General features: G+C 54.1%; 2 protein-coding genes across 5 annotated transcripts in view; one reads left to right on the top strand and one right to left on the bottom strand.

The window, feature by feature from the left end:
• EZR (ezrin) overlaps window positions 1–11,716 on the top strand; it is a 49,234-nt gene extending 37,518 nt beyond the window's left edge. For both annotated transcript variants that reach the window (XM_081250711.1, XM_081250712.1), the window contains exons 8-14: window positions 2,046–2,142; window positions 7,335–7,498; window positions 7,836–7,966; window positions 8,603–8,763; window positions 9,051–9,143; window positions 10,425–10,676; window positions 10,768–11,716. In XM_081250711.1, the coding sequence (XP_081106837.1) occupies window positions 2,046–2,142; window positions 7,335–7,498; window positions 7,836–7,966; window positions 8,603–8,763; window positions 9,051–9,143; window positions 10,425–10,676; window positions 10,768–10,932 (1,063 nt within the window). In that variant the 3' untranslated portion in view covers window positions 10,933–11,716. The remainder of the gene's footprint in view (window positions 1–2,045; window positions 2,143–7,334; window positions 7,499–7,835; window positions 7,967–8,602; window positions 8,764–9,050; window positions 9,144–10,424; window positions 10,677–10,767) is intronic.
• Window positions 11,717–11,851: 135 nt separating this feature from the next.
• The window catches only part of SYTL3 (synaptotagmin like 3), a 90,640-nt gene continuing 79,665 nt past the window's right edge, over window positions 11,852–22,826 (bottom strand). For all 3 annotated transcript variants that reach the window (XM_081250708.1, XM_081250710.1, XM_081250709.1), the window contains exons 11-16: window positions 21,297–21,399; window positions 17,823–17,993; window positions 15,677–15,782; window positions 14,678–14,783; window positions 13,534–13,739; window positions 11,852–12,793 (exon numbers count right to left, since the gene is read on the bottom strand). In XM_081250708.1, the coding sequence (XP_081106834.1) occupies window positions 12,684–12,793; window positions 13,534–13,739; window positions 14,678–14,783; window positions 15,677–15,782; window positions 17,823–17,993; window positions 21,297–21,399 (802 nt within the window). In that variant the 3' untranslated portion in view covers window positions 11,852–12,683. The remainder of the gene's footprint in view (window positions 12,794–13,533; window positions 13,740–14,677; window positions 14,784–15,676; window positions 15,783–17,822; window positions 17,994–21,296; window positions 21,400–22,826) is intronic.

Below are 22,826 nucleotides of genomic sequence, written 5' to 3'. Positions count from 1 at the left end.
GGGCAGCACTGCTGGTTCCTGGCCCTTCTGCTCTTCCCAGCACGTGGGCCTTGTGTTTTGGAGGAAAGTGTTCAGAAGCAACAAGTGCCTACCTGATGTCTCTCTTTTATGGCCTTTCCATGTAAGGATAGAGGTTACGTCCATGGCAGGACCAGGTGACATCCTGAGTTCCTTTCCAGTGCTCAGAGACCTATATACAAAATTACTTCTTTAGACGATATGTGTGTGTGTGTGTGTGTGTGTGTCTCCCATATACAGTGGGAGATAAAATAACAAACTCCCTGCATGCTTTTTTGAGTGCGGTGAAGCATGTTAACCAGATGTATTTCAACGGGCATTGGTGATCCTGTAGGAGAAAACTAAAAAAAGGATGTACATCAAAAAGGTTTGACACTTAAAACCACAGCCTGGCCAGTGCCCTGACTATTGGGTCCCAGAAGTCTGTCGGGCTTAGGTGCCCACTCCCGGCCTTCAGAGGCCACGCCCACTGCCTTGACCTGGCTTGTGTTGTCATAACAGGACCTACATTGCCCATCAGTTTTTATTTAAACATGTTGGTAGGCAGTAGAGTCCTCCCCACTCCTGCTCTTTTCTAAATTGGAAGTTTTCATGGCTCATGGGCAAGGACCGTTTTTCATGGCAGCATCTTTGAAAGGTTGCTTGAGGATCTGTCATTACTTCTGGAATGGTATCAGTGGTAAATGTGTTGAAAGAATAGGGTGGAGGAGATGAAGAATAGGGTGGAAATTATGAGGTAGGTAGAGCAATGTGGTCTTGAAGTCATACCATAAGCTTTCCCAGAAATGCTAATTAAAAATCCGGAGTTTCAGCCAGTAGTGGACTAGTGGGGATTAAGCAGGATTTGTTAGGGTGTGTGACATGAGTGCTCTCTTGGAGGATGACACGGGAAGGTGTCTGACCAGCCAGGAGGACATGCATCACTCAGGTGAGAACTAGAGGGGCAGAATCCATACACCAAGCCCTCAGCTCATCAAGAAGATACAACGATTGTGAATATGCATGCACCCAACATTAGAGCACCTAATATATTAAGCAAATGCTAACAGTTTTCTGAAGGGAGAGACAGACAACAATACAGTAAGGAGACCTTGGACTTGAACCATACCCAGCCCTTTCCTTTGCCATTAGTGAATAGCTGCTCATGTATAGGAAACATAAGGTGTGATCTTTGCCATCAGCCTTCTTACCTGCCTGGTTTTCAAAGAGCTAAATAACAATGCAGTAATTTAATAACACACGAATAGTTTGTGTGGCATAAGGGACTGCACGTTGAGAGGGGGAAAGGCTGCTGAAAGGGAGAGCGAGCTGGCCTGATGGTGCAGGTCTGGGAGTGGTGGGGGAGGGAGGAGGGAGCCCCTTCCATATGAGGGGCGGCAGTGACCCCGGTGTTGAAGGGTGGGCTGAACCAGGCATCTGGGTCTCGGTTAGAAGGCTCTTGGATGCGAAGTTAAGGACTGTGGATTTCATCCTGTAGAAACTGGGGGCGGGGTATTGGGGCGGCAGTGTTGACATTTTTCAGGAGGGGAATGGATTGACCAAAAGGGACATTAATCAGACAAGCAGACTGGAAGTAGGGTTCTGGCAACAAGGAGCTTGGTTGGTTAGGCTGCTGGCATGTGAGAGGTGGGATTAGGGTGGTGATGTGGGAATGAATTGCAGAAGATGGTCATGAGAGATACTTCAGACAAAGGATGAAAGGATGTAAAAGGATGTGCCTGGTTAGGAATCAAAGTTGACCTCAAGATTACAAGCCGGGGTGACTGGACGTAGTAACTGAGAAAGATGAATGTCAATGGGAGCATATCCAGGCTTCCTAGAGCTTGACCCTCACTGACACCCACCTGTCAGCTAACCTAGCACAGGTAGCAACGATTCAGTTATGATGTACACTACATAATATGATTCTTGGGCTAGCTTTGTACTTTTTTAAATTAAACTAAAAGAAATTAAGAATAGATTTACAAACCTTTCTTAGCCAATCCAAGTACACATCTAACTATCCCACCTTTTCCTTTTAACCTTAGGTTGACCCCAAAGATTGGCTTCCCGTGGAGTGAAATCAGGAACATCTCTTTCAATGACAAAAAGTTTGTCATTAAGCCCATCGACAAGAAGGCTCCTGTAAGTTCATAACAGTTACAGGTTACTGTTTTTCATTCTGCGGCCAAATACGTTTCCAAGATAAAGGTCAGATTTCTCTGTGTGACAAGGAGCCGGTGATACTCAGAATTACCTGTGTGTGGGAGGGAAGAAGTCCCAGTAGGTTACATGGAGGGTTAAGGGCCCCTTGGGCCCTGCCGCTGGGCACTGCAGTAGGAGCTATGGTGGAACCCGGCGGTGCGTCAGAAGCCAGCTGACTTGTCGTCCAAGTTTCCAGATGGTCTTCATTCCTCACGGAGAAAAGGGCAGTTCTGAGTCATCGACCTTTGCTACATAATAGGCATTTCGCAAAGTGTTGCATTTCTGGGCTTGTGAAATGTTCATATTCGTGTGGAAAACCAGCCTGCCTCCAGGCAGTGGGCCTGGGGTGGGGTGCTCACGGCAGCATTGCCCTGGCACCCCCTGGAGCATGCACTGTGATGGTTAAGCCTTGGGGCCGGGCTTTGACCTGGTGAGCTGTCCTTGCAACTTACCCACGTTAGGATACGTCAGACTTGCTGGCCCCTACATCCCCCCCTCGTCCTGGTACAGACTGCGCCTTGTTTTTCTCTAACTGCCCTGTGCCCCGCAGGTGGGCTTCACGCTGGCACCCTCACATCAGTGCTGATGTGGGAAGTGGCCCCTCACAAAGAAGAGCCTGTTGGGCAGTCATCCTGGGAGGACTTAGCTAGAAAAGGACCGTCACGTCCTAGAATTTGAAGAATATGATTGTTAGCTAATAGCTGTAAAGACCGGTACATCGTGAAAATTATGTAAACTTTCAGCTGAGTTTGCTCAAAAGATTAAGACAATACATACATACTGTAGAGTGGTGGAATGGGTGAGGAGTTTGGGGTTTTTTTGTTTTATTTTTTGAAAAGACATGGAGGAATTTTTTTTATTTTACTTGGCTGCGTTGGGTCTTCGTTGCTGCACACAGGCTTCCTCTAGTTGCGGCGAGCGGGGGCTGCGCTTTGTTGCGGTGCGCGGGCTTCTCACTGCGGTGGCTTCTCTTGTGGAGCACGGGCTCTAGGCACGCGGGCTTCAGTAGTTGTGGCACGTGGGCTCAGTAGTTACGGCTCGCGGGCTCTAGAGCGCAGGCTCAGTAGTTGTGGCGCACGGGCTTAGTTGCTCCGCAGCATGTGGGATCTTCCCGGACCAGGGATTGAACCCGTGTCCCCTGCATTGGCAGGCGAATTCTTAACCACTGCGCCACCAGGGAAGCCCAGGAATTTGTTTTCCAATTGGAAATCTGTTCTTTAAAAAACTGCCACTTGAAGAAATTCTCTTATCCTTCTTGGAGCCTGTTGTGAATTTTACCAGAATTATAGTTCGGAAAGAACTTGGTGTCTCATGTAATTTGGTTCCTTAGTTACAGCGTTCGGCTCAGAGAGGCATGTCTGGGAGCCCTCCAGGGCTTGGGCACCGCGTGGTGACGGTTAACGCTCAGGGGACAGCGTGTGGCATTGCTGTCCAGCTGCTCCTCCCATGAGGGGTTAGTCCCGAGTAAGGGAAAACCAGAGGTCTGGACGCTGTGTGTAGAAGTATTATCTTCACTGAAAGACACTTTCCGTGTTCCTGCTGTTCGCAGGCTCTTGACTCCTGCTCCATGGTAGTTGCACAGCTATTTTAAATTAAACAAGTGTTTAATACAGACTTCCCAGCTCCATGGTAACAGGTCACATTAGCATGCAGCACCGTGAACCGAGGGTCACAGCGTTACCAGTGCCCCGTGGGCAGTGAGATGGGGCAGGTAGAGCGAGAAGATCCCGCGATCCTGTGTAGGCAGCTGTTTGTTCTGACGGTTCAGAACATTTCTTAAGAAGGGACAAGCAGGAATTCTAGGTAGACTGTTTAAGAATGAAGTTGTATGTTTTCTTCAAATTTGGTTTAAGTTTAGCTTCCGAAAAGCTGAAGAATATTGTATAATCACAAGCTCCCAAGCAAAGGCAGTTGTGATACATCTGGTTGAATTAGCCGAGTGTACTTTTGCTGTAATCTGGTTTTATTTGAAGCCATCACTTGAAAGGGGAAAAGGGGAGAGAGAAACATTTGCTGGTCACGTGCCGCGCGTGTCAGGCGCGATACTAGGATGGTGTGCACGGCGGAACAGGGCAGGTCCTGCCCCATGAGGTGTACACGCCTGTGAAGAGATGGGTGAAGACAGACGAAACAAGTAACGTGCTTTCTGGCAGGGAATTTAACAGTGCAGCTGTACTGAGTGACAGGTCAGGGGACGCAGGTGAGAGGTGGGGTGGGCGATGGCTTCAGGTGGGTGGGTCGGGGGGGCCTCACGGAGGAGGCGTCCTCTGCTTGGGTGCCTTATGATGGGGGGCTGGCTGGGGGGACGGGTCCCTTGGGGCCCGCACACCTCCCAGGACTGCTCTGCGTAGCCGCAGGCAGGCTTAGTGCCTGGGGTGGTAGAACACCATATATCCAAGTTCACGCCTTTACGTAGAAGACAGAAAAGGAGACCCGAAAGGTCGCGTCACCAAAACCGGGGGAGGGATTCCCAAGCTTGCGTGGAGGGCGGTCCCCCGGGCAAGCCCCCGGCTGAGCGCAGGCCCTGCTCCTCAGCCAGGCAGCTTCCGCCCCCGGCCACTCGGGTGCCGCGGTTCGGGGCCGTGATTTTGACTCTTGTGCTGTTCCGTGCCTGCCTGGGTGGCTCAAGGGGCCGAGACAGCTGGCTCCCCTTTAGAATGGGCCTTTTGTTCCCGCTCACGGGAGAGGCGGAAGGATGGAGACCTGCACATGACAGCAGCGGGCCCTGCCCTGCCCAGCCTGCGCAGAGGGCAGCCCAGAGGCTCCGGTGTTCACCCGACAGCTCGCCAGGGCTTCCCTCCTTCCTCCTCCGTGTCCTTGGGGACTTGGGTTCGCTTTCCTCACGCCTGGTTTCAGTTTTTAGGACATTGTTCTCTGCCAGTTAAGACGGCCTGCCCCAGGTCTCATCAGGAGGCCTGGGCTGGAGACGTGGCTTTAGAAATCTCTAAATAAAAGCTTCTAGTTTTTGTTTTTAACTTGAAGTCAGGAACTGGCCTCCTTCAAAGGGGGCACGAGGGATTCCTCCACCTCCCGCGGCGCCATGGATGCTCTCACTGTCTCTGGTGTTCACAGGCCCTGTCTTCGGGCAACCGGATGCTATGGGGAGTGTCACCTGCAGTTCTGACCCTTGATATTTTTTAAGTGACATTTTTCTGAAGAGGAGTTTGTGCTAATTAGAGTTTCTTTACAAATACTTAGGAACCACAGTCAAGACCCATTTGGGTAGCATGGCTGTGCAGCCGTAACAAGAGATTATTTTCTCTTTGTGTAATAAGAGACAGGTGGGTAATAAAAATACCCGTTTCTCCCAGCTCCGCAGACACCTCCCTGGGAAACCCGATGACTTCATAACAAGTGTGTGAAACCCCAAGGAGAGCCCCCCCACCCCCAGGAGGTCCGTGGGCTCTCAGGCTTGACATTACTCTCTCCCTAGCATTTTTGGACAGGTGTACAGACTGAGGCACTAAGCGGGCCCTTCCTGGGCCTGTTGCTCAGCTCGCCCGGCGTGTTCCTGTAGGTTTCGGAAGTCGCTCTGGGACGTGCGGCACTGCTTCTTGGTCTCAGCCACCCTCTCCCTGTTGCAGTGGTCGGCATCTGGATGCTGAGGGCCCTGTGCCTCAGAAGAGAAGGGAAAGCAGGAAGAGGAAGCAGACGCGCCTTTTCCAATAGCTTTTAGTGAGGGTTTCTAAACTATACTGCCCCTCTGTGGCCTCTGTTAATTACATGGGTGATCAGGAGCTAGGAAACAAGACCCTGTGTCATCCGTGTCCCGGACTCGTGCAGTCACAAGTCATGAAGCTCTTGGATGCTGTGATTTTGTTCTTGTTTTTAAGAAGCCTTTCCAGGGCTTCCCTGGTGGCGCAGTGGTTGAGAGTCCACCTGCCGATGCAGGGGACACGGGTTCGTGCCCCGGTCCGGGAAGATCCCACATGCCGCGGAGCGGCTGGGCCCGTGAGCCATGGCCGCTGAGCCTGCGCGTCCGGAGCCTGTGCTCCGCAATGGGAGAGGCCACAACAGTGAGGCCCACGTACCGCAAAAAAAAAAAAAAAGAAGGCTTTCCAGTAGCGGTTTTGTAAGGCAGCCCAAAGTCTGAGTGAGCGTATTGTGTACCAGCTTTCATTGTGCCAGACGCCTGTCTAAGTCCTTGTGAACGTCTTCTGATTTAATCCTCACAACAAGACCGTTAATTGTGTAGCTGAAGATGCTGAGGCTCAGAGTGATGGAGCCACTTGCCCAGTATCATGGGGTCAGATGCAACGGTGCTGCGTGAACTGTCAGGCACCAGCAGATAGTTGTTCCCTGGGCACATTGGTCTGGTCCTGGGAACACAGAGATGAATGAATGTGGCCCAGCTCTCCAGGGAGCTGACCGTCTAGTGGGGGAGAGAGCGGAACAAGCCAGCGGGGTGTAAGGCACCAGCAACGCCGTGGCTGACCTCTCCATCAGGTGCAGGGGGCACAGGAGTGACAGCCACGGAGGAGGAGAGATCTCGTGGAAGTGCTGTGGCCTCGGGTGTGTGGGATTGGACACGACATGCCAAGTAGGAGTGCAGGCGTGGCGTGCTCACGGTGTGAAAGAGTGCAGTTTAGGTGAACGAGGGGTGGGTCGGGGCCGGAAGGCCTTCACTTGCGCCAGCCCGGGGCATTTGCACCTGGTCCTGGAGCTGACGGGCTGGCATCGAAGTTCCGCCGGTGACCCTAGCGGTGCACTGGTAACAACGTGGGAGGCGAAAGGTTGAGGCGGAGGAGACGGAAGCTCAGTGAAGTAAGAGGAGCTGTGCTGTGCGGGCAGGAATCGGGGACGGACAGGGCTGTGGGGCTGGAGAGGCCAGGCGAGGATGTTAGCCTGAAGGCCTGGGGGAGCTGGGCCCGGAGCAGCTTTGTGGTCCAGCCTTGGGGTTCACGCACACCCCCTCTGCTTGTCCTGCAGAATGTGCGCCCCGCAGCACCAGGAACATCTCTCTGTCATTCGGGGTCAGTGGCTTTACCTTGAACCCCCTTTCTGGCCCCTACTCTCTGCTAACATTTGTCCTTTTCGAAGAGGTATCCAGAAGTGGGTGAAGTCGGGTTTGGAAGAAGAAAGCCAAAGGAAGGCGTTCCCCTTGTCGCAGTCTGCCCTGTTCTCTTCTGCAGGACTTCGTGTTCTATGCCCCCCGCCTGCGAATTAACAAGCGGATTCTGCAGCTGTGCATGGGGAACCACGAGCTGTACATGCGCCGCAGGAAGCCCGACACCATCGAGGTGCAGCAGATGAAGGCCCAGGCCCGGGAGGAGAAGCACCAGAAGCAGCTGGAGCGGTGAGCAGGGGTGGGCGGGGGCAGGAGGGCCGGCCGGGGTGTGTTTTCCCGGGTGCGGGGACAGGCAGCCGTGTCTGCGCTGCTCCCCGCAGAAGGGCTGGTGGATCGCAGTCTGCAGGGCAGAGCCCGAGCCTGAGGTGGAGAGCAGTCAGGGCACCTGGGGTCAGTGCTGTCACCAGTGTCCTCTGCTGGACGGACGGGCCCGGGGCCTGGACTAGGCGCTGGGGACAGCCGGTAACCAAGACGCAGCTGCCCCGTCACGTGCCTGGGCTGGGATGACCAGGCTGCTGTGCGGAGTCTGAGCCTCCTGTGCCGCCGCTTCCCCTCCCGGAAACAGGCAGCAGTTGGAAACCGAGAAGAAAAGGAGAGAAATCGTGGAGAGAGAAAAAGAGCAGATGATGCGTGAGAAGGAGGAGCTGATGCTCAGGCTCCAGGACTACGCGGAGAAGACCAAGAAAGCCGAGAAAGGTGGGCGCGGCCTCCCGCCAGACACCGCTCTGCCTGGTGGGCTGGGACGGCAGGGCCGACGGTCGGCACACACCAACCAGGAGGGAACCCTGTCCCGAGGATACACACCCCAGTTAAGCACATACCCAAAGTAGAGACTTGCAGAAGAGACGTGATAAAGCGGTTGTTTGGATTAGAAAATAATTCTGTATTAACACCTGTGTGGGTTCTGTGCTGAATGCTTTACGCACAATAATCCTTTGAATTGCCCCCAGTCCTGTGAGGGGAGGGCTGAATTATCCCCCGTTCCTGACGAGGATGTTAAGGTTCCGTGAGATAGAATGCTCGGCCTGCGGTCACCAGAGCGGTGCTGCATCTCCCCCGCTATAAGCTGACACCCGGGCGAGCAGCGCAGAGGCCGCGTTTCTGGGAGAGCAGCGCAACGAGGGTGCGGCCAGGGCCTGGCCGGGGGAGGGCGTTCCCGTCAGTGTCCTGGGGAGAAGAGGGCCCGGCACCGTGGAACTCGGTCCACCGCTTTGCAGCGTTGGTGTGTTCACGCTCGTGTCCCATCCGATCCCCTCTGGGTGGGAATTCGGGGCAAGACTGCAGGGTCCCCGGCAGGAGCCTTGAGCGGCTCTGGTTGTGCGCTGTGTCTAGAGCTCTCGGACCAGATCCAGCGAGCCCTGAAGCTGGAGGAGGAGAGGAAGCGGGCGCAGGAAGAGTCCGAGCGCCTGGAGGCCGAGCGCCTGGCCGCGCTGCACGCCAAGGACGAGCTGGAGAGGCAGGCGGCGGATCAGATCAAGAGCCAGGAGCAGCTGGTAGGGGGCGCGGCCCCGCGGTGCTCAGTTACAGAGAGGCTGCCTCTGGGGACTGAAAAAGTTGACACCCGCCTTATAATAATTGGTATCGGGGCTGTAAGGTGACCTGCCTGAGGGTGTAGGGTGGCCCGTGGGGAGGGGCCCTGCGGTGGTTGGCCCTCGGGCAGCGGGTGGACACTGCTGGACGGGCACGCGGCGCCGTGTACCAAAATACGTGACCCCCCGTTCGCGAGTGGCACCTGCCGAAAGCGTCCCGGAAATCACCTGGGCTCCGGCTCCTTTCACAGGCCACGGAGCTCGCTGAGTACACGGCCAAGATCGCCCTCCTGGAGGAGGCGCGGCGGCGCAAGGAGGACGAGGTGGAGGAGTGGCAGCTCCGGGTGAGCGCGGGCGAGGACGCGGGTGGGTCAGCAGGGGCACCGAGAGCCGCTCGCTCACGGCACTCTGGCGCCCCCGTCAGGAGCTAGCTGTGTGGGATTGCGCGGGTGCCCCCAGCCGCAGCCTCGGGTCCCTGCGCGGAGCCCTCCTGCCGCTCCCAGCGCCGGTCCCCGCGCGTGGCGCACGCGTGGGGAGACCCGGACCCTGGGGATCTCCAGGCTCTGCCGGGCCGGGGGCCTCGCCTCTGAGGCTCGGTTTCCTTGCACATCGGGACGAGCAATACCCGACTTGTAAGGAGCCCCAGGGGTTTAGTCAGTTTTCGCTGTCATAGTGAGAAGCGTGTTGGTTCCGGCGTCGGGGCGCCCGTCTCCATCCGGGAGCCCCCTTGTGTACCGGGACTGCGCTGTGGGTCGGGTTCAGAGTGTAGACCTCGGCCAGGCCATGGGGCTCCTCTCCCCTCCCCAGCTCCTTCCAACGCTTCCCCCCCTCCGCGGTGGTCCCTTCTGGGGACGGCAAGCACCTCCCCCTCATGGGTCTTCACCCCCGCCCCATCCCCCAACTCTAGCTGTGCGCAGAACACTTCGGTCCTTAGGTTTTCGGAGAAAGGGCTCCTTACAAAGTGTTAAATGAGAGGAACTGGTTACAAAACGGGTGCAAGCTACGCGCGTCTCAGGATGGTGACGAGGTGGGCGGGGTTGAGTGTGCGGACCCCCAGGAGTTGCTGGAAGGACTGCTGGGTGGCGGGTAGGAAGGGCTCGAGCCGGGGGCTGGCAGGCCGGGAGGGGCTTGATGGCAGCGGCCGCGCAGGGGAAGAGCAAACCGAACACCAGCATGCCCGGTGCTCGTCAGTGGCTGGAGGGGTTGCTGCTTTAACAATGTTTTTCTCCAAAAGGATACGCAGTGAACATATACAAGGACTACAGACATAAAGAAGTTATAGTACTTAGAAAAATGTCAAGAGCTGGCGTGACAGTTTCTCTTGGTGCCGTGGGCACAGTTGATACCTGCTCAGGGGATCCGGGTCCCCAGACCTGGAAGAGGCTGCACAGACCAGGGCCACCTGGTCAGCCACATTCCTGGCCCCTCAGCTCTGCGCTGCTTCAGGCCACGCGCATCTCCAGCCCCCAGGAGTAGGGAGTGGGGGCAGGGAGGGAGCGGAATCCTCCTTCTCTTAGCACGGACAGTGGGCCTTCTTGTAGAGCAAAGGCGGCTCTTAAGAAAATGGTCCAAACACGAGGTTCCCCGTGAAAGGTTCTCAGCTGTCCATTAATCTGCCTTCAAAGGCCAAAGAAGCCCAGGATGACCTGGTAAAGACCAAGGAGGAGCTGCACCTGGTGATGACCACGCCCCCGCCGCCTCCGCCCCCAGTGTACGAGCCCGTTAACTACCACGTCCAGGAGAACCCGCAGGAGGAGGGCACGGAGTACACGGGCTACAGCGCCGAGCTGTCCAGCGAGGGCATCCTGGACGACCGCAACGAGGAGAAGCGCATCACCGAGGCCGAGAAGAATGAGCGCGTGCAGCAGCAGCTGAGGGTGAGCGGGATGCGGGCCGGGCCCCGTTTCCCCCGGGAGGGGCGGGCTCTCTGTGGGGCTTCCAGCTGACCGAGGCTGCTTCGCGTTGCAGACCCTGACCAGCGAGCTGTCCCAGGCCAGAGACGAGAACAAGCGGACCCACAACGACATCATCCACAACGAGAACATGAGGCAAGGCCGGGACAAGTACAAGACGCTGCGTCAGATCCGCCAGGGCAACACCAAGCAGCGCATCGACGAGTTCGAGGCCATGTGAAGGGCGCCGCCCCCCGGGCTCGGCGGAGCGAGGGCCGCTGGCCGACTCTAATGCGTAACTTGTATTGATCGTTCTTGAAACCTACAGCCCTCATCGTCCTCCAGGCCCTTTAAAAAGAGAGTAGTTATTTCAGTGGGAATGTTCTAGGGCTGGGAGTTTATTTTTCCCAACTGTATCATAGTGCCAAACAGGCCTGATTTTTATTTTTATTATTATTATTGAATCACTTCCTGTTCTATGCTTGGAGCAGGACTGAATCAGTTAAGATGCCTGTAATGTCTGAATAACTAACTCCGTGCTGGCATGTGTGATACGAGATTCCATATAATTAAAACCACATCGTGGCTTATATTCTGTGCCATACTTTTTTCTATTTGAAATTAGCTGAAATTGATTTCTTGATTTCTATGAAGGATGCATCTTTGTATCTTGGTTTTTGAAGGGTGAAATGTTTGAAAAGTCTGAAGCACTCTCACACACACACTTACACACACGATTTGCTTCCTCCAGGCCTTCATTCAGTTGAAATCCTGTGCTCAGTCGATCGCTCAGGATAAGCAATGCAGGAGACTATTCTTGGATAATTATTTTTTTCTTTTTTTGCTTAACAGTTAGAGGGCTACGTTGTTGGACTTATACACCTAAATAATGATCAGCTGTAGAGTACAGTATTTATATGTAAGTGATGAGATGGGTTTGTAACATTAGTCTAAAAAAGGGAAAGTTTCATTCTGTATATTTTGTTACCTTTTAAAGAATAATAAAAATTACATATTAAAAACCATGTAAACCATAGCACTTAATCTGATGTGACCTGAGGGCAGTAATGAAGCTGATTAACTGTTGTAATCTCATCTGGGAAAATGGCTTTTTACTTTTAAGCTTTCCTTGTGTGTATAATTGACTATGCGCAATTTGAATTTTCTATCAGAGCTGCTTGTTTGGAAAAGGACTCACAGGCTGTTCTGATAATTCAGACTCCAGCCGTGAGGCTCTTCTGACCCGGTCACCATCTCAGTCCCTCCACCAGCAGAACCTGCTCCGACCTCCTTCCCCTCCCGACCACGTCCTTGAACAGGCGGCAGGTGTCCGCACTCACTCGGCGCCACTTCTGCTCACTCGCATCCTGCCTCTGCACGCTCTGCTTGGTCCTTTTCCTTTCAGATGTCCTGTGAGGATGAACCCAAAGGCCTGCGGGATGCGGCGGCAGGTGTCTCTGGGCAGGTGCTGCGGGAGCAGCCCTTCTCGGACTCAGCGCCCGTGCAGCCTGGCAGCCGCGCTGTGTGGGGCTGGGCAGCCCTCGGCTGACCTACTGGAAATGGGCATCCCTCAGCACCCCGTGGGGACGGCTGACCTCCAGAAACGGTTTTCCACGGCAGAATGGTAGGAACTGACTACCCACCACGTTCTTCTTTTCCCTTTGAAACGCACATAACAAGGCCATAATTTTCACTATTTGGTAAGCACAGGGAGACCCGGGTAACTGTTGGACATTTATTGAAATTTTCCACATCTCTCAAAGCACAGATAACCAACCTGAGACCTAACTAACGTAACATCGATAATGGTTCCGTCTAAATACACACAGAGGAATGTGGAAGAACGTCTCAGCGGCAGGACGGCTGTAGACGGGGAGAGCTCACACTCCCCAGGGCCCTTTGCCGCCCCCCACCCCCGTGCCCGCACGCCCAGCCCCGCAGCCGACCATCAGGCCCCGGCACCTGCAACCCTGCTGCGCCCGGAGCCTCCGGTCAGTGCAGGGTGAGGGTCATGTCTGTCCACAGGTTGGGGCTGGAGAGCACTTTCTGCCACTGGAGCCTGGACTGTGAGCACGAGTCTGCGCCGCCCACTGGCTCTTCCTCTGCGTGTGAGCAAAGGGACAGATTAGGGATGATGGTGGCCAGGGGACACTCACCATCCTTTCGCGGCTTTTTTAAAAAGGACCGGCAGCAAAGTATACAGTAACTTCTCACCAGAACTTATGACCATATTAAACGTGCCCCGCCAGTGAGGAGAGGAGTTCCTTAGAGGAAAGGGTGTTCCTTCTTAAATTGTGATTTAACGGCGGGTCTCGTTTCTCTTCAGTGGTCTCGGAGGCCCTGGGAATGTGTGCGGGTGTTTTGGCCGTGACAGTGCTGGGGGGGGCCTGCTCCCCCCCTATGAAAAGCCAGCAGCACTTCTGCTGAGCGACACTGAAAAGCATCACCCTCTAGTCCCTCTATTGATGAAATACTTTCTGAATTGCCATTTGTTTGGGTTAAGAAGATATTCTCCTTTAAGAAAATAATCCTTTTATGATATGATTTGCCAAAAACAAAAGCAAATACTGTACCCAGCCCATTTTGAGACCTTGAATTTTTGTTTCTTTGGCAGAGCTAAATCTCATTTAAATCGTTGAAATGCTTTGCTGTCTTACGGCTCAGTTGTAAAGTAAAAGCTAGAACTAAGTGATTTCCATTTATGATGGGTTAGGCAGTTTCACAGCCAGTAAAGGCACCTGCCATCATGGAAACACTTTTTCTTTTCATGGTATCCATGTAGGTAGGACAGTCACTAAGGATCACCGATGCAGCTTGGGCCTTACAAATAGCTCAGACTTACTGGAACCAAGCCTGGCGCCTCCCAGCAAGCGGTCGTTCACCCCGAAGGGGGCCTGGTCCCAGACGGTTAACTCTAGGGTGGCTTGCCTCAGCTGAGAAGGGGTGACCCCTTTGAAAACGAAGGAGTGTTTCCACTGGGGACAGGCTTGCTTCTTCAGGACGGGGGACTTCAGCCTCCACCTCTGCTGGCCTGGCAGCGTGAGGCACCTGCACAAGGAAAGAGATTCGGACCCTGTGAGCCCCGCCCACCACACGGCCCCTCTCTCGGTCGGTACGTGCTCCTCAGTGAGCCTGAGTGCTCAGGAAAGTGCTAAACCCACTGCAGAACAAGAAGTGTGAGCAAGGAACAGGAAAGGGCATTTTGAGGTTTGGCTACGTGACCTCGCACACTAGGATGTTCCAAATTTCTCTTAGAGCTGAACGCTGCCCCGGGTACTCTATGAAGGGAACTTTGGGATTCTAGGCCACGTGGGCCTTGTCTTAATCCGCCTCCTTGGTATGACGACCACCAGGCGACCTCCCAGGGATCAGGACTCTGCACACACGTTCTCTCCTTTAACCCTGGGCTCAGGAAAATAAATGCAGAAGGGCTAAGCCACTTGCTCAAGGCCGTACAGATTAAGTGGAAGGAAGGCTTAGGAGAGGAACTCGGTTCTGTCTGGATGAGGTAAGCCATCATTCTTCCATTATGTCACTGACTGGGGATTTAGCAATTCTATATACTTATTAATGGTGTTTGCTTTACTTTTGGAGACACCATTACACCCGAAGCGAGTAAGAATGAAGCATGCAGTCATCTGTCTGACTCTTAATCCAAGAGGAGATGTTAAGCTAAAGAAATATTTACCAACCACACGGCTTCCCCCTTGCTCTCCACTCAGTCCCTAGGGCTGATTTACTGATGTTACAAGGACTGATTGATAAGATTTGGGTTTAGTTTAAACTGTGGTATTCCAAAGCCAGCCTCAGCTCTCCCAAGTCCCCTGAATTCTTGTAAACTCGTCTTTAACACGCATTCTGTCAGATTTTCACAGGAAAGCTAAAATAAGTTTAAAATGGCTGACACTTTTTGGCGTTCCCTTACAGGGACTATGCCATATGTGTGATGGATCAGTAAGTCATATTTGATTAAATGTACTACTTACCCCTTAACAAATGAGTTTAAGGTGCCGTCTGAGCGCACGGGTAAATTCTGGGCTCCCAGCACTACCAAGCAGAGCTGGCCGTAATGTGACGACTCATCTCCCGGCCCTGGAAGGAAAGCTGGCATTCACCGTCGGTGCTGCTGCTCTGGCCCGCGACGGCGCCACCCCAGACCGGCAGCTTAACCAGAGGGTGGGTTGCAGCCCTCAGGTCCCGAGGGCTCGCGGGCACAGGAGCACGGGCAGCATGGCGGCAGCGGGGAAGGACTGACAACCCAGGGAACCGGAAGCTGCCGAGAGTAACAAGGGACCAAGGAGAGGACGAGGCAGGGGCGTGCGCCAGCTGTGGCCAGCGGGTTGGGGAAGAGACCTCTGCTGACGGGGGCTGCCGCGGACCACAGGGTGTGTACTGCTGGCCTGCGGGGGCCCTGGGAGCCCGGCAGCAGAGCCCCCTCTTCCGGCAGACAGGGAGTCACGAGTCACTTCCTGGAACTGCCCCTCCTCCCGTCTTCACTCTCCACCCTCGTCTTTTCCACGTGCCCCACGTTATGAGTCAGTGACATCTCCTGACAGCTCCCTGAGGACCTTGACCCTGCCATGCAGCCGCTACTCACAGGGCCGGTCACTCGGAGCCTCGCAGGCGCCTGAACCTCGAGTTGGGGACGAACTCCCGGCCGCCACGCAGGTGGTCAGTCTGCGAAGGGGGGCCCCAGCGGCACTGTTGGCCCAGGCAGGCCAGGCGAGCCGGCCCCCTGGGAGGAAAGCCTCCAGGCAGGTGTCTTAGGAGCCCGTAAAGCAGGCACCACGGGCCTGGCTTTGGTCGCTCGTTTCCCTTCTGAGCCGAGGCTTCCAGAGAACCTGCCTCCCAGGCTGGGCTTCGCAGGTTGGTTAGGAGGTACTGGAGCACGTGGGATCGGGGGGCGGCGGGAGGAAACGCTGGGAAACTGCCCCGGCTCTGGGGACAGTGACAGACAAACGTCTGTGGGGCTGGAGGCCACCCACCTTCCTGAGCCTCCTGGAGCTTTCTGGGCCCTGCGGGGAGGACCAGTTTGGCCCGGACCACAAGTTCTCCGTTATTCGCGGAAACGCTGTCTTCGTCTTTCTCTGCCTGTGGGAAGAGCAGGATTCCCCAGACCCAGAACCTCCTGGGCTTCTCTCACTGCCTCAGCTCCATCCATGAGCGTCCCCTTCGAACCTCCCCCGGCCAAGCCTCTGCGGGCCTGGGGGAGCCCCAGGTGCTGTGGGCACACCTGTGGCAGGGCCGGGCTTCCTTCCGTTTGGGGACGTTTCACTCCTGCCCTCATCAACCCCAGCTGTGCCACCCCGGCAGATGCAGCCCACCAGAGGCAGATGAGCCGAGAAAGCAGAGGGGCTCCAAGGCCCTGGCGCATCCCCATGGGATGTGGCCTTAAGAAAGCCTGGACACAACCCGAAGCTGAAAAAGTAAAACAAAACAAGCCCCCATCGAGTCCACCCAGGTTAGTAAAGGTTCGAGCTACCCATCCGCGCCAGGGACTGCGGCAGGCACGGGAAACCACGGGGTCCGGGGCTCAGTGCCCCCGGCGAGGGGCTCCCCCGTCTGCTGAGTCAGCCCCACCCACCCCAGAACCCACACTGAGGACCCAGGTGGCTTCTCTGGTCACGAGTGATTTCTGCCAGAAAGTGAGCGAAGGAGGGGCTTGGAGAGGGTGACTGTGACCCCATCAACATTTCACCCAGCAGGGTGAGGGTGGGATGCTAGGGAAGCGTCTAGATTCGTCCAGTCCCACCGGCAGGGAGGAGCAGGCTGCCCCCTCAGCATCCCCATGGTTCCCTCCTGTCAGGGCCTAGGGGGCAGGCCCGTGAGTGGACCCCTTGCCCCGATCCAGCGTGGGCTGTCACTACCTATTAGCTGGGATGAGGAGGGACACCTTTCAGTCTGGTGATTTCTGTTCCTCGCCTGCTTATCCAAAGTTGACCAGCCTTGGTGGCAGCCTGCCTCGACCCGAGTAAGGGATCCTGGGGGGAGAAGGCGGGAAGGGCCCCTCGAGCGCACGGGAGACCCCATCTGGCAGGGAAAATCAGGAAAGCCCTCATGGAGGAGGTGGGATTTAAGGACCAACTTGGGCAGACCTTAGACTGCAGAAAGAATATCCAAGCGGATATTCCCAAGTGGAGTTCTGAAGACGGATTCAGGTTCTGAGAAGAGGAAGTGCAGGGCACCGGAGGGTGTGTGTGCGGCTCCCAGACCCCACAGAGAAGAGAGACAGGAGGCCCCAGGCTTAACCCTGTAGAAACCAGAGATGCTTCTCAGGAGGGGCATCGTGAATCAGAGCCTCCCTGTCTTGGGAGAGGAAAAGAGAGGTAAAATGGCACCGGGGACCCTCGTAAAGACTCAGCCTCCCTGCCAGGCTTTCATGGGACTGCACATCCTGCTGCCGTTTCTTAGGCGGCAGAGCCCACCTTTTCTCCCCCTTCACAATCTCACATCTTGGATCTTGGCACAGACATGCACAAAGCAGCCGCCCCAAGAAACGCTCCCCTTTCTCCCCTGCCTCTCCCTCTCACCTGCGTGGCCCCCAGCCAACTCTGCTCTCCCAGCCTATCCAACACGGAACCCCTGGCCCTGCCTTCCTGAGGGCACTGGGTCCAGTCATTCTCACCTGTTACTGTCTGGGGAACACTGCTTGGTTGGGCGTGAAGATACAATACACAAGAGCCTGCAGTCTGAGGCGGGTCCCACCAGTGGGGCAGTCTGAGGCGGGTCCCACCAGTGGGGCAGCCTGCTGGCCCCAGGTGTGGACTTTGGCCCAAGAAGGTCAAGACCTCCTCCGCTGGCAATAAGTGACCCTGAATTCTGGGAAGCGTGTGGACCCACCAGGCCGGATCCACGCTGATGTTTGGGCCACACTGGGGGTGGGACTGTTCGGGACCTTGAACAAACCTGAGCAGGTAAGAGTCCCTCGGCCCCGCCACCCCCCCCGGGGCCCAGCCGTGAGCCTCTGTGCCCCAGAAGCGCCTACCGCAGAGTCACAGGCTGGCAGGTGTGCGCTGGGTCCTGGGTTCTGGGTCCCAGGCTCCCTAGGTGGGTTTTCTCTCCTTGGATCCCCTTTGAAAAGTGGGTTTGGTTCTCGTGGCGGGATGGGGGTAGGGGCTGCCCAGACATCACCTTGGCCTGGAGCGGATACCAGCGGGCAGACTGGGTCGTGCGGTCCTCAAAGTCCCACGTGGCCAGAGGGATGATCACTTCTCCAAGAAACACCCTCCGGGCGAACGTGCCCAGGTGCCACACAGACACCCGCAGCTGCCGGGTCGCCAGCTGGGTAGGCTCCACCTGGTACTGCGGAGGGGGAACAGAGACGGTCAACCTGGGCACCTGAGCCACAGCTCCCAGGCCCGCAGCTCCCAGGCTGACAGCACCCAGGCCACAGCTCCCAGACGATTTTTAGTCTGTTCTCCTCAATACCATGGCCCATTTCCAACTCTGCCCCTTGTTCCATACTCTATCTTTAAACTCTAAATTAATCTAGTTATTTCCTTCATGGCTACATGCCCCATCAGTCAAGTCCAGGCCAACGGTGCACTGTGCTGTGTCTGCTCCCTCTCAGAACGAGCTACTTTGCAGAGGGAAGCTGACCATCCCCGCATGTCTGCCCTCCTTGGGGCAGCTGCATGGTCTCCACCCGCTCTGCACACTGGGCAGCCCTCCTTGGCTCCCTTGGAAACACAGGCCTGCTTCTCTTTGGGTCCTGACTGCTTCCTTTGGTTGACTGAGTACGCGTTTTAAAATTAGACCTAGAGCCTTCCCTGGTGGCACAGTGGTTAAGAACCCTCCTGCCAGGGCTTCCATGGTGGCGCAGTGGTTGGGAGTCTGCCTGCTAATGCAGGGGACGCGGGTTCGAGCCCTGGTCTGGGAGATTCCCACATGCCGCGGAGCGACTGGGCCCGTGAGCCACGGCTACTGAGCCTGCGCGTCTGGAGCTTGTGCTCTGCAACAGGAGAGGCCGCGATAGTGAGAGGCCCACGCACTGCGATGAAGAGTGACCCCCGCTTGCCACAACTGGGGAAAGCCCTCGCACAGAAACGAAGACCCACCACAGCAAAGATAAAGAAATTAATTAATAAAAAAACTCCTACCCCCAACATCTAAAAAAAAAAAAAAAGAACCCTCCTGCCAATGCAGGGGACATGGGTTTGAGCCCTAGTCCAGGAAGATCCCACATGCCACGGAGCAACTAAGCCCGTGCGCCACAACTATTGAACTTGCGCTCTAGAGCCCACAAGCCACAACTACTGAGCCCACGTGCCGCAACTACTGAAGCCCATGCGCCTAGAGCCCGTGCTCCGCAGCAAGAGAAGCCACTGCAATGAGAAGCCCATGCACTGCAATGAAGAGTAGCCCCTGCTCGCTGCAACTAGAGAAAACCCACACACAGCAACAAAGACCCAATGCAGCCAAAAATAATAAATAAAATTAATTTTTAAAAATGTAAAAATAACATAACATAAAATAAGACCTATTTTCCATTGCCTGTTAGGTCCACAAGGCCGTGCCAGCAGACCCTGGATTGCTAGCTTCCGCCGGGTACCAAGTGTAACTGATGCCAGAGAACAAGGATAAGGCAACAGCCAACGTCACCCAGATCTGGTGTCTTGTTTCATCCTTCCCAGGCCCCCCACTGAGTGGTCTCCAAGGGGAGTGCCAGCACCCGTTGGAGTGCAGAAAGTCTCCCCCAGGAGTGTTCTACTGAGAAAACTTGGAGGATCAGTTTCTAGATCCTCACCTTTCACATGCACTTTTCTCAAAACTGGTGAAGATAGTTCTCACACCTGGTACCTTACTCCTGTGCCCTGCCCCAGGGGTGCAACCTCGGGGGGAATTTGAAATACTGGTTTCTGCCAAACTGTTAATGATTGCTCAGCTTCTTCATCTTCCCATCTTTTCCATCTCATACATATTTCTATGAAGGCTAAGCCTGGGTCTGTGTTGAGATGTTCTACATTTAGAATGAAGACACTGATTCTTTTCACTGTATCTGGAAAGTTTTTCAGGATAACCAAAATATTCACAATATACTAGATAAAACCAATGGATAAAAAATTGTAGCTGATTTCTTTGAGATTCTGGGTGCATTTTAAATAAAATAGTTAAAACTTTAAAAATCAAAGTATATAATGAAGTATTTAAAATATAGTCAATCCTCATCTTTGTCTCGTTTCATAAAATAGGAAATATGTCTGCCTCTGTTTAGTACGAAATACCTTAAACCTGTGATGAGTAATTTTATATATCAGCTTACACCTTTGAGGGAGTACAGAGCTTTTCAAAATTCTGTTAGCAGGTACATGAGCAAAACCATGTGAAGACTACTGTCCAGTAATTCACTACTAGAGTGTCCCAGACAGGCAGCACCTTAGGTCCTGCCCACACTTGCTGAATCACAATCTGCTTTAAAAAAAAAAACAAACAAAAAAAACCCTTGGGCTTCCCTGGTGGCGCAGTGGTTGAGAGTCCGCCTGCCGATGCAGGGGACACGGGTTCGCGCCCCGGTCTGGGAGGATTCCACATGCCGCGGAGCGGCTGGGCCCATGAGCCTGCGCGTCCGGAGCCTGTGCTCCGCAGTGGGAGAGGCCACAACAGTGAGAGGCCCGCGTACCACAAAAAAAAAAAAACAAAGTAAAAAAAAACCCTTGGGGAGTCCTTATGAACAAATTTCGTGAAGGCTTGCTAGCCCATCATGGGTCACAGCTGTACTTTTAAGTACTCTCTAAGCCTCAGTTTCCCTGTTGCTAAATGAGGATTCTAACACCTGGCTCAGAGGGTAAAGTACTTGGCCACAGCAGGTGCATAGAAAACAATGGCTATTTTCATGTCTCGAACGGGACTCTTGTGCCAGCTACCCAGATGGCCCCTGGTTGGGAGTTCACAAATGCTCCTATTTGCCAAGGAAGGCAAACAAAAGTCCTCTCCTTTCTCAGGCTTGACACATAGGATCCCCGGGCTACCCAGCCTTGAGTGGGTACATCTCTGTGCATCTGGACTATTCTTCCACCTCCCACACCTACCTGCCATCTGCACTCGCCAGACATCACCTCCAAGTTTCCATCCTGAATCCCAGCAGGAGGCACTCCCTCCCTGATCTCTGCCCTAAACCACAAGTCACATTTCTTAGCACCAAGAAAATGAAACCCAAACAATTCCTCTAGACTTTTTTTTCATAAAATAAGAAATCTAGGTATACCAGATATTATCTTCATAAAAGTACTTCATCATAATAACTCAGCAGTTTCATTTACAGGGTCCCTTACTCGAGGATACCTCTCTGATAGTCATAAAAATTCAACAGGACAAACCAATTTTAGAAATTGAGAGGCAGGCAGTTTCGTTTTTACCATTTTCTCGCAAATCATTAATCAAAGGCCATTCTCAAGTCCAGCAGACTCTGCAGTTTTTCTGTACAAAGGCTGATATTTATTTTCTACCACTTGCCACTGACTAACAGAGCCCTGCAGAAATGTTTAAGTGTCTGCACTTACATTTAACTGACTCAAGAGTTTAGAAGACCCACCCGCTGGACTCTGGCCCCAGGGGCCCATCCCAGGATGGGGAGACTCAGCACGTGAATATTTCTCCAGCAAGTACCTTCAAGGTCTCCTGAAAGGTCGGCTCCACTGTGTTCTTTTGGACTCCAGTCTTGCGTTTTCCCTGGGAGGATCTGTCAGGCAGCAGATAGGTCTTTACGTACCTAGTGGCCAAACACAGACAGGACAGGGTGAAAAGCTCAGCGTCGGGAGCGGACAAAGGGTTCAGGAGGAGAATCACACGTCAGCGTTTTCTTTACCCTGCTTCCCACTGCATTTGGGGTTGACAGAAAGGGCTCAGGGGCCGCCACTGACAGTGAACAATGACAGTGCTGGGTGCACAGCCTCTGGCTTACACAGTCTCTGGCTGTAATCCTTGGGAATGCTGCTGGGGGTGTGAAGCTCCCCGGCTTTCCTCATGCCCTACTCCTGGAATCTACTCATCACACTCCACCTGTCACTGGGTGACGACCAGGGAACCAGAGGCGCCCAGGGCTCTGTGGGTGACAGATTTCTAACCCACCTGAATGCCAAGGCTGTGTGCCAGCTTGTCCTCCCCCGACGTACCTCTTCTCCCCAACCCGCAAGAAAACAAAGTTGAAATGGAAAGTGTATGTCTCACACTTTGGTTTTCCTTGTGTGGCCTCAGACACGGCGTCCTGCCTGCTGAGGACCGGTGTTCCCGAGCCCTCTCCCTGGGTCTGGAGGCCACGCCAGCAGAGGAAGCCTGACCAAGGCCAGCCCCGCGCTGCCCCCTGCCCACCCCATGAAGCTCCGTCCCAGGCCGGCCCCTCCACTCAGGTCCTGAGACTGTCCTTCCTGGCTCTTCCAGCAGCTTTATTGATGCAGTGACACCACTTGCCCAGGTCCTGTACCCACAGCCTAGAAACAGGCTCAACTTTCTCAAAGCAATAAAGAGCAGGAACCCTCCCTCGACCTGGGCTCCCCCTGGAGCCCCAGTCTCAGGCCTCTTCCCCGCTTTCAGCAAACTTCTTGGCAAAGTACTCAAGGCTCATTGTCACCAATACCTCACTGCTCGTTGACTCTTAAATTGTTGATCATTACGAGACCCCTCACACATGTAAAACAGGAGACATAAAATATACCTGTATAGCTTAAAGCATTACAATAAAATACACGCCCGTGTATCCAGTCGTTAAGTCCTCTATTTCCTTTCTTATCCTCTGTCTGGATGTCCTATCCATTACTGAGAGTGGAGTATTGACATTTCCAACTATTACTGTAGAACTATTTCTCCCTTCAATTCCGTCAGTTTTTGCTTCTTGTATCTTGATGGTCATTAGGTACACAGACATTTGTAACTGTTATAACATCTTGCTGTATTGAACCTATTATTAATACAGAATGTCCTTTATCTTTTGTAAGCTTTTTTGACTTAAAGCCTATTTTGCCTGATATTGGTACAGCCACCTTGCTCACTCTTGGTTACCATCTGCATGGAATATCTTCCACTTGTGTCTCTGGATCTCAAGTGAGTCTCTTGTAGATGGCATATAGTTGGATCTCATGTTTTTATCCGTTCTGCCAATTTCTGTCTTTTGACTGGAGAGTCAAGTTCATTTGTATTTAA

The sequence above is a fragment of the Mesoplodon bidens genome, assembly GCF_964165515.1.
Source record: "Mesoplodon bidens genome assembly, chromosome: 12".
Classification (NCBI taxonomy): Eukaryota; Metazoa; Chordata; class Mammalia; order Artiodactyla; family Ziphiidae; genus Mesoplodon; species Mesoplodon bidens.
The sequence above is the reverse complement of the archived record's forward strand: the minus strand, read 5'-3'. Positions and strand labels throughout refer to the sequence as shown.